The sequence below is a fragment of the Rhamphochromis longiceps genome, linkage group LG3 (assembly GCF_057381845.1).
Source record: "Rhamphochromis longiceps isolate RC_006_pf linkage group LG3, R_longiceps_female_GT1.1, whole genome shotgun sequence".
In the NCBI taxonomy this organism is placed as follows: domain Eukaryota; kingdom Metazoa; phylum Chordata; class Actinopteri; order Cichliformes; family Cichlidae; genus Rhamphochromis; species Rhamphochromis longiceps.
This window is the reverse complement of record NC_140559.1, coordinates 52,888,100-52,901,903: the sequence shown is the minus strand read 5'-3', so window position 1 is coordinate 52,901,903 and position 13,804 is coordinate 52,888,100. Positions and strand designations below refer to the sequence as shown.

Genomic DNA, 13,804 nt, shown 5'->3' with positions numbered 1-13,804 from the left:
AAATCGAAAAATAAAATGTAACCGCTTGCTTTTAATGGCAGCGGTGTTACAGTCAGAGCACGGCCAATTTGGATTGTCAGAAAACATGAAAATAGCTCAGTCACAAGTGACTCAGTGTGATTAAGATCCTTAGTTGATATTCTAATGGCTTCACTGACATGATATTAAAGCTGCTTTGAATAAGCGAGTCTGCAGTGACCTGCAAAAAACTGAAACGCGCTCATTATCGCCTCAGTTTGAGCCGTCTGCCGTCTCATTGTGTATTCAATTTGTATCCTTGTAAATAATTTTTCTAAATCTAACCACTGTCAACCTGTAAGCGGCATGTCGGGGTGACATCAGCCGCTCCGTCTGGGCCTGTCATCTCCCTACACTTCCCCTCTCTTCTCGGCTCTTTGGTTTGCTCTCTCCCACACTTGCTCTCACACGACCCACCGAGTCCCTTTATTCCCTTCATCCTTCCTCTCTTTTTCTCACCTCCCGTCCTCGTTGCCTGTCTGCACGAGCGCACAAACGCAGTTTTTCATTTCCTTTTCTTTTCACCTTGCCATGTTCGTTTTTTTCCCTTCCTCCTCTCAGTCCCGCACGGTACATCTTCATACAATTACTCTCCATTAAAAACGGATTAGATTTCACCTTCACAGTCGGCCTACAGAGGAAGAGCAGAAAGGGAGGAGAGGTTGAGAGAGGACGGAGAAAAAACAGGGGTGTGGACCTTTGAGGAGTCAGAAGAGAAGATTGGAAAGATGGGAAGGACAGGGGGTGGTAGATTAGGAAGGAGCGAGGAAAAGTGGAGCGGTGGGACACGTCTTCACGTCAACGACATGAAAATGTTTGTACTTTTAGACTCGCATTTGTTCTCCGAGTTGTCAGAAGAAGTAGTTCACCCATGGACTTTTCACACTCGCTTTTTTCCCCATTGCAAATAGTCAGAAGATTGTGCGAACTTGGCTTTCACACGTTTGTCCAGTCACAGAGAAATGGCTCCAATTCAAGAACAAATTGACCACTCAGTGCAGCTCAATGGATGCCAGCCCCAACCGCAACCATTAGTGTTTATGGAAGGCAAGAAGGTTGTAGAAACATCAGAATGAAGAGCTTGATGGAATGATTACTCATGGAGCAGAAACAAGACGTGACCTTGATCCTAACCCCAAAGTGCTAATTCGGATAACCTGGGTCACTGATCTCGTGACTGAGATATTACCGTATGGAAAACACAGAAGGGCACAAACGATGAAATAAAACGGACTCGACAGAGCATGTTCTCACACCTCAAGCGAAGGGTAGTCCTTGTCTATCCTTGTGAAGCTCTGTGCCAAAGGCAGCAGATGGCTGTGGTGTGCCCACAATAGGTGAGGGGTCTGGGGCTTGGAAGAGCTCTAGTCAGCACTCCCATATTCCTCCTGTGCTTCCCACCTGGGGGTTAAGAAGGGTTAAAATTAATCCACTCCCGCTGTGTGTGTGAGTGTGCGAACCTTCGAACACAGTTAGTCTAGACTGTTTCCCAGCCACTGGTAAGCTGTATTTTTTCCTCTGACAGAGGGAGATTAATGGGACATAGCAGACTGAAAGGATATGGAGTAACCAGTATACACCAGTTCAGTTAAATGCAATTAAATGCCATATGTTTTTAAGTATGGTATTTTACACCAGTTTACAGATGCATTAATTACTTTTCTCTTAGCATGCCGAAAATCATCCGATTCTGGTCTCTGGTTAGCTGACCAGTGTATCTGTACTTAGTTATTTTTAAAGTTTTAGGTCTGTGAAGGTTCTGTCATCCAGGTCATCGTAGTCTGAGGAGCTCTGGAATTCTTTAAGTTGCTTGAAGACGTTTCACCTCTCATCCGAGAAGCTTCTTCAGTTCTAAGGTCAAATGGCGGAGAGTCCCAGATTTAAGCCCTATGAGAGTGTCCCCCCCCCAAAAGAACCAAGGTGTGAGAACGGGGGTGGGTCACAATCAGCCAAGGTTTTGGGTGAACTCATTGTGAAACCTAGCCCCACCCTATCATGTGATTTCCTGCGGCCAGAAGGGCCGGGATGATCTGGGACTCTCCACCATTTGACCTTTGAGCTGAAGAAGCTTCTCAGATGAGAGGTGAACTTAAAGAAGTCCAGATGCTTTTTCTTCCAAGCTCCTTAGACTTTAAAATTTTAGCTGCTGGTTTAGTTGGATTTTTTAAAAATGTTGCTGCCCCTCCCTGAGGCGGGTTCTGGTGGAGGTTCTTCCTGTTGAATGGGAGTTTTTCCTTCCCACTGTTGCCAAATGCTTGCTCACAGACAGTCATCTGATTGTTGGGCTTTTCTCAGTTTCACTGTAAGGCTTCTACCTTACAATATAAATTGCTTTGAAAGAAATATTGTTGTGACAAAACTAAATTGACTGTAATCAAATGTAGTCAAAAAAGTGGATGCAAACTCTGGAGTAAAAAGTTTTCATATCTACGTCTTTAATTGAGGATGAAGTCATACATGTGCAGGAGGTCAGCACATTCAACAAAGAACACGGAGAAAAAACTACAAATATTGCAGTCGGGGGTTACATCACGAAACAAGAAATGACAGGAACTGAATACACCCAAAGTCCAAAACCATTACATGAACATCCTATGACACCTTCGCATTTTTACATTGTTGCTGTTAGCATGTTAGCACAGAGGAGTTGTTTTAGTATTTTGCACTAGTTTTTTTAACATAATTTTTCTCCGTATGGATTTGTTTATTATCTTTCAGTGCAAGCCTCTCGTACATCTCACTCAGATGTGGATTTTTTGCTGCTATTTTTAGCTATTGAGTCATCAATCATCTGGTTACTCATAAAAAGAAACCAAGCATTCCCATTGGGCAGCTGTCAAACCCTGCAGCTCTCTATTTTCTGTGTGGATTTAATGTTTTTATTTCTTTTGCATAAAGCTTTACAGGCTGCATTGAGTTTCTCACCTCTGCACCCCACCTCCCCAGGCCTGTGGAATCAATTTAAAACTCATTGTATGAGTTAGGGCTTCAGTAATCCAAATGCATCAGGCACTTTCTCTTTTTCTGTGAAAAGTGGAGTTTTTGGAGGCATGAGATTTCAACGTGACGACCAGCAGCAGGTAGTTTCATCGTGACAAACTGGTCTAAGGAATGAATCTGACAGGTAATAGGAGTGAGATACAACACAGCCCTCTGGAGGAAGGTGTGTGTGTGGACAGTCGTGTATGTATGCGTGGGTGTGTACAGATGTGTTTGTAGAGTAATATTCTCTATCCCAATAGCTTTTAGAGAGGATCCGCGCCAAACAATACGTAAACCCCAGCTTCCTGCGTTACGCTCTACACACAGGGAAGCATTTTTTCGTTTAACCTCCGTGTCTGACGTTTTGCTTTCTCTCTTTCTTCCTACCTCTCAATTGTCCAGACGCCCCGGTGGCAGAGCTGCACGACCTGTTCTGTAAGAAGCTGCAGCAGTGCTGCGTGCTGTTTGATTTCCTGGACTGCGTGGCTGACCTGAAAGGGAAGGAGATCAAACGTGCGGCGCTCAACGAGCTGGTGGAGAGCGTGGCCACGAGCAGAGGAGTCCTCATAGAGCCTCTCTACCCGGAGGCTATAAAGATGGTACAGTAGGAGGGGAGGTTAGGGGTTAAAATGATGCACCAGTGCAAACAATTCCAGCCCAAAGATAAAGATCATAGATCATAGATAACTGAAAGGATGCACAAATGTTCCTCTAATTTTTATTCGTTTGGAAACATGATTACTGTTTTTCTTTGATCTTATAAAAATCCCTTAAAACATGGGTCATCACTTCGTACATAGTACTTAACTTAAAGCACTCCGAGTACAGTTAAATATTGAACAGCATTAATGTGGCACGCCCCTTTTGCTTACTGGTTAATTGTGCAGTGACGCAGACAGAAATTAGCACTGTGTATATGCAGCTCTGCACAATGAAGAGATGTAGGAACACAAAGACACCAGGGAATTTATTTATTTCCCATTTCCAGCATAACAACAGATGTGTACAGATATCAGCATAAAATATATATAACATCATTTACATACAGCAGTGAACGATTTATCTCTTGAAACATCATTAGTGGAGACAAGTGGTTGGATAGCAGCGTAACTAGTAAAACTGTTATTCTGCTGGTTCCCCTTGTTTATTCTAGCTTTTGTTTATGTGTGAAAATACTTAACAGTAAATGTGGGCTTGGAGGATACATTATCTAATGTAAAGGTTCTTTCTTTTGCCAAAAAAAGATGCTGGTAGCTTTCTTAGACTTGCAACACACTGGCAGAAATCCTGGTTCCAGTGGTCAATGTTCATGTTAAGCATGAGGATAGCATGTATACAAATCCCTATGAGCTTGAAGCTCAGGTTTTAGATGCTCTGGCGCTGTGGCTATGCCCACAAAAAGTAAAAGCTCCAAACATCCGTGAAAATCTTGTGCTTCTGAGGGGCAGTCAATCAGAAGAAAGCTGGGAGAAAGGACCTAAAACAGCCTGTTTCAGACGAAGTATGAACTGAGGGGCTGGACTGAGGCACGGGTGAAGATAAAGAAAAAAATGTGATTAATACAAAGTTACAGTAGTACAGTTTAAGAATAGAGAGGTGGAAAATTAGTGCGCTTTAAAAAGCACTAAAACAGTAATGGAAGGGTTAAAAAAGAGACCTCAGGTACAAGGCAATATTCTCCAATATTCACTATCCAAAAACCAAACCAGGAATATTTTGGGAATGGACAGTGACAAACAGTGGTGGGTGGACGAATGAATCGATAGCCTGATACTTGAAGGGAGAAGAGATCTAGAAGGCCGGAAAGACATTTTCACCTGTGAGTCAGTCCCTGTCAAACACCTGGATGCCCATCCCAAGCTGTGGGGAAAATAAAGAGAAGCTAGTCAGTGTGGTATCCAATGGAGGATCTCCGGTGGAGTTACCATGGGAGATAAACAAAGGTGATGAGCGAGGGATAGATAGATAGATAAATAAAAAGGGAGGATGGGAGAGAAAAGTAGAATGCTTACAAAGATGCTAAAGAGCAATCGGCTGCACAGATGGTGAGAGAGAGAGTGTGAGAGATGGAAAAGAAAGGAAGAAAGAGTGGAGTGAAAGTGTGGACTCTGGAGATCCCAGAGGATAAAGAGAGGAGGAGAAAGGAGGGTCTGAAACAGGAAAAGAAAGCCAGCAGTAGATAGAGGTGCTATACCCAGAGGATGCGAAAATGCTGATAGGACAGAGGATGGGGGTGGAAGGAAAGTGAATGAACTTAAAAAAGCTTAGAAATCAAACTCTTAAAGCCAAGTGCAGCATTATGGAATGAAAGCAGCGTAGGAGAAACATGCCAAGAAAAAAAAGCGAGGCTAGGTTTGCTACGCTTTGCAAACCTAAGAATCTTAAGTCGAGCTAGACTCTCTTTGATGCTGTGTTATTACCCAGTTATTACCCAGGTTAAAGTCATGCTAACGTCCTCACAGTGATGTCAACACGTATGCATCATGGAAGTAATGCGATTGCCAAGAAAGAAAGTCGGTTCATTTATGCACTCGTGACTTTTTTGTTTCTCTTTTCCTATAAATAACTGCGTCATTGTGCTGTGGCATGGAGCAGATCAGCACTGATGAGGTGTTACTGCTGCTTTGATAGTGACCTTTAGCTCATCTGCATTTTTGGTTGTCTTGACAATACCCCATAGGTTCTCTGTGGGGTTAAGGAGTGGGCTCGCCAATCAAGCTCAGTAATAACAGACGCGGTAAACCATTAGTAGTAGTTAAGTACTGTGGTCAGCAGAAGGAAGCATGAAGTGCTCTGGAACCTCCTGGCAGATGCTGTGTTGACTTTGGACTTGTAAAAAACAAAAACGCCACCATCACCAATATCAGCAGATGACATGACAGCCCAAATCATCACAGACTGTGGAAACTTCACACTGGACTTCTAACACCTTGGATTCTGAGCCTCTCCACTCTTCCTCCAAACTCTAGGATGCTGATTTCCAACTAAAATACAGTGTGTAATGCAGCAGTCCAGTTCTTTTTCTCTTTAGTCCACACAAGACGCTTCTGATGATGTCTCTGGTTCTGCTTTCCTGAAGACATCTATGCGTGCTCACTCTTCATGTGTCAGCCCACCCCTCATGAATCTCTCAAGTTCTTCTGTCGAGTTTTCTTGACAATCCTCTCAAAGCTGAGGTCACCGTTGTTGCTTGCAGACCTTTTTCTATCACACTGTCTGTCTGAGCAACAGTCCTGTTACCGATCATCATCTATGGTTTTCCCTCTGTTGATGATCAACATCTGGACAGCTGTCGAACGAGCAGTGCACCGAATGATTGCGGCTGTGTGTGCTCACCCAAATAAAAAGTGTTTATGCTGTTTAAGTAGTAATTTAATCAAGCTTAAAATGAAACGTGCAAATTTAAGATACTTTGATGTTCTGGACCTCTTTGATAGTCAAAGGTTTGGAGATGCACAGTAGGAAAAGTTGCAGCAGACAAACAATCTTAAAGATAGTGAGATGGAAAAATGAACAGGTTAGATGATTTCGGCCTATCCAAGATTCACACAGCGCTTTAAAATGAGCAGGTAACGACAGGGTGAGTTAAACCTTCAGATGTTCAAGTGTGACCAGCGGTAGTGGAAGTTGCTTGGAAACTGATAACATAAACCACAGAAAGACGTTTTTCCCTCATCCCAAAACGTCTTCACGCTTGCTAAGTAGATGTCAGTTGACATAAAAGATTATCACAGACACCCACCAAACACAACAGCTTTACTCCTGGAAACGTTCCATCGGAAGGAGAATTGTTTCATTGTTGCAGCGACTTTTCCGAGAGTTAAAGTGACACAAACGTCCTCAAACTGCAGGTGATTACTGAAGGTAACAAGGCTGCCACGTCCATTATGCGATAGAGTATTAAAAACAATTCATCGCCTGCTTTCATCTCTGAATTATTGCCCATTAAATCCACAATTGGCGAGAATGCATTATTTATTCTTCACTAATCTCTTTTTCTTCTTCCTCTTCCCTTTGCATTTTCATCTTTTCTACTTCCTGTCTCTCTACTTCACACTACCTCCTTCTCCTTGCCTGCGTTTATGATTTTTTTTCCAGATCTCGGTAAATATCTTCAGGACTCTCCCACCCAGCGAGAATCCAGAGTTTGACCCTGAGGAAGATGAGCCGACACTGGAAGCCTCCTGGCCACACCTGCAGGTACACACCATACATCCGTGTGACATGCAGTCACGTGTTGCTGGAGATTTACAAGACTTCATCTAAGTTAACATGAAGGTGTAATGGGAAAAAAAGCACAGTTCAGGCAAAATATGCCTTTAGCACTGTTAATTCTCTCACAGTGGGGTTAAATTGCTTTTAATGCTGTGTTGAGTGTTTACCTCATTTAGATCATTTAAATGTTGGCTCAAGTTTTATGCCAACACATTATGAGTTTAGCCAGCATCAATAACAAATGCAAATCCTGCAAAAAAAACCCACAAATCCTGCATAGACTCGATGTTTACCCAGATGACATTTAGACATGATGTACAGTCACTTTACAGCATCTTCAGGAAGAGATGAGTCAAAATGCGTGTGTGTCTTTGAAAGAATAGTTTGACATTTTGGATGCCACACTATCCACTGAAGATAAAAACACAGACACGCCAAATGTTGTGTAATGTTGTGGTGTTTGTTCCTCTTTCAGCTGGTGTATGAGTTCTTTCTGCGTTTCCTGGAGAGCCCGGACTTCCAGCCCTCCATGGCCAAACGCTACGTGGACCAGAAGTTTGTCTTGCAGGTAATCCTTTCCTCTTCATCTTCTGGAAAGATGCAAAACCAAAGCTTTGAAGGTGTAAAGAAATGAAGCCCTTCTCTTAAACATGCAGCTGTACTTCTCAAATTTCATCAACTATGACCTCTCAGTGCATGTATTAAAAATTGACTTTTTTTATGTTTAATGTGTTATTAACTGTTATTGTAATATTCATCCTGCTGCATTTGGTACAAATGTTTGATTTTTCTCCAGAAGCTGAAGTTTGAGAGACTAATTGTAAGAGTGAGGAGGTCAGAATTAGAGCGCAGTACTCACAGGTACAGACTTTCATTCATAGCAAATGTGTGTGTGTGTGTGTGTGTGTGTGTGTGTGTGTGTGTGTGTGTGTGTGTGTGTGTGTGTGTGTGTGTGTGTGTGTGTGTGTGTGTGTGTGAGTAGCTCCTGGAGTTGTTTGACAGCGAGGACCCGAGGGAGAGGGAGTACCTAAAGACCATCCTGCACCGCGTCTACGGAAAACTGCTGGGCCTCCGAGCCTACATCCGCAAACAGATCAACAACATCTTCCTCAGGTACAAGCTACACCAAACCTCCATCCAACCCATGCTCATGATTTAAAAACAAATAATTCAACATCACATGACAGTCAAAGACGATGAGCAGGAAGGGGAGCGGGCTCAGAAACCACGTTTTGTGCATCTATCCTGCATAAATGATAATTATGCTACAGCCACAAAATGACCTCAGAGTTAGTACTTAAACCAGCGTGCACCTTGTGAGAATACTTGTCAAATGCTGGCTCTTTGTATCTCTAATTGAGGTTATAGCCTGAGCTCCAAAGGAGCTATTGCTCTTCTGCAAGAACAAACTTGGTTTATTGGTTTGGCTCTACTTTGCCAAGCCCTTACAGGGGTTTGCATGCTGTGTTAATTCAGAAAGAAACGAAAAGATCTTTTGGATCCTGCAGCAGTTCATTGTAGTGTCTGCTTGGTATTTTTGTTGTACTAGAACTTCTAGTTTATAAAGGAAATTATTAAGAGTGAAAACAGGACTGTTAATGTAACTAGTGTTGTAGCAAAAAGGTCAAATCTAGCTTTAATCTTTAATCAGTTGTATTCTTTCTCCTACAAACACAACATGAATGTGTTCAGCTCACTGAATGTTCATCCTACATGTGTCCTAAATCACAGATTGATCAATCAGTCGTGAAGATGATTATAGAAGATTATATTGGTTCAAAATTGACAAAAAGATGTAAGACTTGGAAACTATGATTCTTACAAGTGTGATGTTGATTGTCGACACATAGAAAGTACTGTGGAAACATTTAAAACATCACGTCACACATGACCTCTCTGACCTGTCCTTCAAGGTCGATCGATTGATCTGAAAGTCAAAGCGATAATAACGCTCTACAGAGCTATTTAAAAATATGTTTCTTATTGCCGTTGTTTGTACTGGCATCATATAGGTATACAGGAAATGATATGTGGTCATTCTAAACAGTAAATTACTTCATAGAATGTCTTTTACCATTAAAACTATGTTTTAAATTCTACTGCCTTTGTTTGTGTTGGTAACATTTGATACTGAATGATACTGTTATATGAGCCTTTCTTTCAAGATTCCCCAGGATGGGTTTTTAAGACAGTATAAATATAATAATCTTTAATTATAAAATGTAACTATAACAAAAACATTATTATACTCAAAATTATTTGAAGTATTTTCATGTCTTTTGTCTTGTGTCCCTCAAACCTAACTAGTCATGGCAGATGGCTGGTTGTCCCAAAGGCTTCTTCCTGTTAAAAGGGAGTTTGTCATTCCCACTGTCACCAGTGTTTCTGTATCATTGTAGGGTCTTTACCTTACAATATAAAGTGCTTTGAGGTGACTGCTGTTGTGATTTTGTGCGATATAAATAAAACAAAATAAAATTGAATTGAAAATATTAAAATAGGTTTAACAAGCCTGCACTTTGCTCTTCTTTTTTCTGCACTACAAACTTTTTAAAGTACGTTAAAAACTATGTTAAAAGAGAACAAAGAAAACAAAATGCAATACTTTTCTTTTAAATAGTGATACTGCCCAGAGAGTGAGCTGCCTCAGTGAAGGCGCTTCTTGCTTTTCATTTTTTCCTTTTGCTGAATGTAGTTTCAGCTAAAATGTGTATAAACTTCACATTCAACTGTGAATGTCACGGAGGTGTGCTTCAGACATGGTTTGATAGGAAATTTGTGAATACTAGCAACTTTCATGCACGCACAGGTCATTTTACAGGAAGATAAAACTGTTTATTTAATGTTTATCTAATTCCTGTTTTTAGTGTTGTTTAACTATCAGCTGTAGCTTGATTTAATAGTGCTTTTGCCTGTGTGTGTCCTGTCTCTGACCTTCAGGTTCATATATGAAACTGAGCACTTCAATGGAGTTGCGGAACTGTTGGAAATCCTCGGCAGGTTTGTCTGCAAAAGCACACGTTTGAACTATACGCTGCTGCTGTGCTGCACACACACACATATACTCTATACTTGCCAGCTGTTCCTGTTTATGAGACAGCCGGCACCAAAAACTGGTTACAAAGCACAGCCGCTGCTGCATCTGCACGGCACATAAAACAATATGCATTTTTATTTTTCCTTCTTTCTTATCAAGTAAAGACAACCCAGGGTGACGGCAAGGGAAATGAGAGTAAGCAAGGGAGGGGAATGAGTAAAGGGGTGAGGTGGGCGATGGTGCAGAAAGGAGAGAAGCGGGAGGAGGTGGGGGTTAAAGATATAAACGAAATATGACTCACAGGTTTGTTTAATTTCTTGCCTTCTTTTGTGAGGGAAAATATGAGGAAGACAGAAATGAAGAGGCAGCGAAGAAGAAAGGCAAACTGATAAACAAACACGTGTTTCTTATGTTGAGCCTCACATGTAAACAACCAGGAGCAAGAATGGACGAATCAGTGAAATGTGCATGCTGTCATTGTGAGATATAAAAAACTACTATCAACACCGTGTCTTCGTGGTAGCTGCTGAGCTTGTGGTTAGCCTAGCATATCAGACTAGGTTAAGGAGAAAGCGATAGCCTGGCTTTGTCCAAGATGGGGAAAAAAAGCCTCTTTATCAACACCTGTGGACCCGTTATGGTTACATTTGATATTCTAAGCAATAATATTTAGCAATAGACTTTATTTCCTAAGGAGACTAAGGTCAAGCGACATCTCCCCACTCTTTTGGACAAAGTGTCATACAGGGGTGGCCAGTGCTCTGTTTTTGCTGTGGACTGTGGTCTGCTGGTGCGGAAACCTTTCCCCTGTGACAGGGGCAGAGTAGACAAACTTATCGAGAAAGCCGGCTCAGTGGTCGGTTCTGATCTTGAGACAGTCCAGCAGGTGGCCATGAGAAGAATGCTCTCAAATCAGTTATGATCAACACCCACTCCATGCGCTGGTAGTTATAGAGTAATAGCACAGTAGCACCTTCTGTCAAAGACTGATTGCACCAAGGTGCAAGACTGAGTACCTCTGGAGGTCCTTTATACCAGCTCCTGTAAGACTGTTCAGTGTACAATAATAATAATAATAGCAATAATATAGTAATAATATTTTATCCACATGTTTACATATTTGCAGATATTAGTTCTAGCTGTTTTATTTATTTGCATACATCTATTTATTGCTCTGTTGTTAATTAGCTGAAGGGGTTGTAACTTTAGAATTAGCACCAAAGAAAGAGCTACTGTTAGTATTGTTGGCTAGCAACAAATAAACATTTCCAGTCATATTGCTTTCACTCAAAAAACCCCTAAATTTGTTATCTGCAGGAGACACAAAAATAGTTCTGGATTTAAGTAGATGTACTGCTTCCAGTAGATTAGCTTAGATGCTTAGTAGCTTAGATGAGTACTTAGCATTATATCAATTTTGCACTGATGAGGATTAGGGCCACTGAAAAAAATATTTGGGGGAATTCTGACCATAATCCTCTTCTGTAGCCATGAAAGCCATTTTAAAACAGAACAGACTCCAGAGAAAAGTCTGAATTAAGTTAGCTTAATGTTTTTAGCTCATCCGGCTAAAGTACAGATGAGCTAATGTGATGGCAAGGCGCCCATCTGTCTACAGTGCAAAAGAACAGTATCCTTGCAAACAGTCATCGCATAATGAGTTTTCACTCAAACTGTTGTGAAGTAACCTGTGAGCTGATGAGTTGCAATGCTACTGATGTTCTGGTTTGATGCTGACATATAATCTAAAGCTACATAACAACCTAGCTTTTTAGCAGGCTATATAGCGGTAGCCTAATGGTCTTGTTATGCTAACAAGGGCACTCTAGTAAGTCTAAGGCAGAGAAACCCACAAAGGCACAAGTTTAAAGTCACAGACAGGGAGTAAAAGATGCACATGGCCCCCAGGATTACAGGCCCGTGGCATTGACCTCCCACATCATGAAGACCCTGGAAAGGCTCATCCTGGACCAGCTGCGACCCATAGTAAGACCACACCTGGATCCCCTTCAGTTCGCTTATCAGCCTCGTCTCGGAACTGAGGACGCCATCATCTACCTGCTCAATCGTGTCTACACCCATCTGGACCAGCCGGCGAGCACTGTGAGGGTCATGTTTTTTGACTTTTCCAGTGCTTTCAACACCATCAGGCCGACCCTCCTGGGTGATAAGTTAGCAGCGATGCAGGTGGATGCTTCTCTGGTGTCCTGGATTGTTGATTACCTGACAGGAAGACCACAATATGTACGTCTCCCACAGTGTGTGTCTGACAAGGTGATCAGCAACACAGGGGCACCACAGGGGACTGTCCTCTCCCCCTTCCTCTTCACCCTCTACACCACAGACTTCAGCCACTGCACAGAGACCTGCCATCTTCAGAAGTTTTCTGATGACTCTGCGGTGGTTGGATGCATCAGCAGGGATGATGAGACAGAGTACCGGGCTGTGGTCGACTCCTTTGTCACGTGGTGTGAGCAGAATCATCTGCAGCTCAACGTGGCAAAGACCAAGGAACTGATCGTGGACTTCAGGAAGACCAGGAAACACTTGACCCCTGTTTCAATCCAGGGGGTCAGTGTTGACATTGTGGAGGACTATAAATACCTTGGAGTACACATTGACAATAAACTGGACTGGGCTAAAAACACCACAGCACTTTACAGGAAGGGCCAGAGTCGTCTCTATTTTTTGAGGCGACTGAGGTCCTTCAACATCTGCCAGAAAATGCTGAGGATTTTCTATGAGTCTGTTGTGGCCAGTGCGATCCTCTATGCCAGGGGTGCTCACACTTTTTCCGCATGTGAGCTACTTATAAAATGACCAAGTCAAAATGATCTACCCACTATAAAAATCCAAAACATATACTTATTTATAAATATATTGAGGATTCTTTATATCTACAATGTATATACATGCATAACCGCAATATCCAATATTTCACAACACAATTAACTATGTAAATTTTTTGTCATTACCTGAGTTTACTCTGATGACTTGCACTGAATTGAATCAGCCAGGGATGCATAGTCCGGACAGTAGCTGCTGACGGCCAGGTTTAAGAGAAAAAACCGAGAGCTAAAAATTGGAGTTAACTCGCTGACTAGCTTGTCAGTTTTACTACACTTCGCGCCGCTGTTTGCGCATGCGCAGCGACCTAAGCGTCAGAAAAAATCTGCTGTCATCTGACTGGCTTCCCTGTATCAATCAAGTGACGGGATGGATGATAGGCTGGCATCTATTTTTTTAATGCCATGCGATCTACCAATACTACCTTTGCGATCGACTGGTCGATCGCGATCGACGTATTGAGCACCCCTGCTCTATGCTGTTGCATGCTGGGGGAGCAGGCTGAGGGTCGCAGATGCCAACAGACTTAATAAACTAATCCGTAAGGCCAGCAATGTTGTGGGGATGGAGCTGGACTCCCTCAAGGTGGTGTCGGAGAGGCGGATGCTGTCCAAGATAAAGACAATGTTGGATAACACCTCCCACCCACTCCATGACATGCTGGTCAGTCACAGGAGCACGTTCAGTGAGAGACTGAGATTACCG

At 42.3% G+C, this 13,804-nt stretch overlaps 1 protein-coding gene across 1 annotated transcript in view; it reads left to right on the top strand.

Moving 5' to 3' along the window:
* ppp2r5b (protein phosphatase 2, regulatory subunit B', beta) overlaps window positions 1-13,804 on the top strand; it is a 53,246-nt gene that overhangs the window by 24,024 nt on the left and 15,418 nt on the right. Inside the window, exons 2-6 of the mRNA XM_085400325.1 lie at window positions 3,403-3,599; window positions 7,099-7,200; window positions 7,691-7,783; window positions 8,198-8,328; window positions 10,156-10,215. Of these exons, the coding sequence (XP_085256451.1) occupies window positions 3,403-3,599; window positions 7,099-7,200; window positions 7,691-7,783; window positions 8,198-8,328; window positions 10,156-10,215 (583 nt within the window). The remainder of the gene's footprint in view (window positions 1-3,402; window positions 3,600-7,098; window positions 7,201-7,690; window positions 7,784-8,197; window positions 8,329-10,155; window positions 10,216-13,804) is intronic.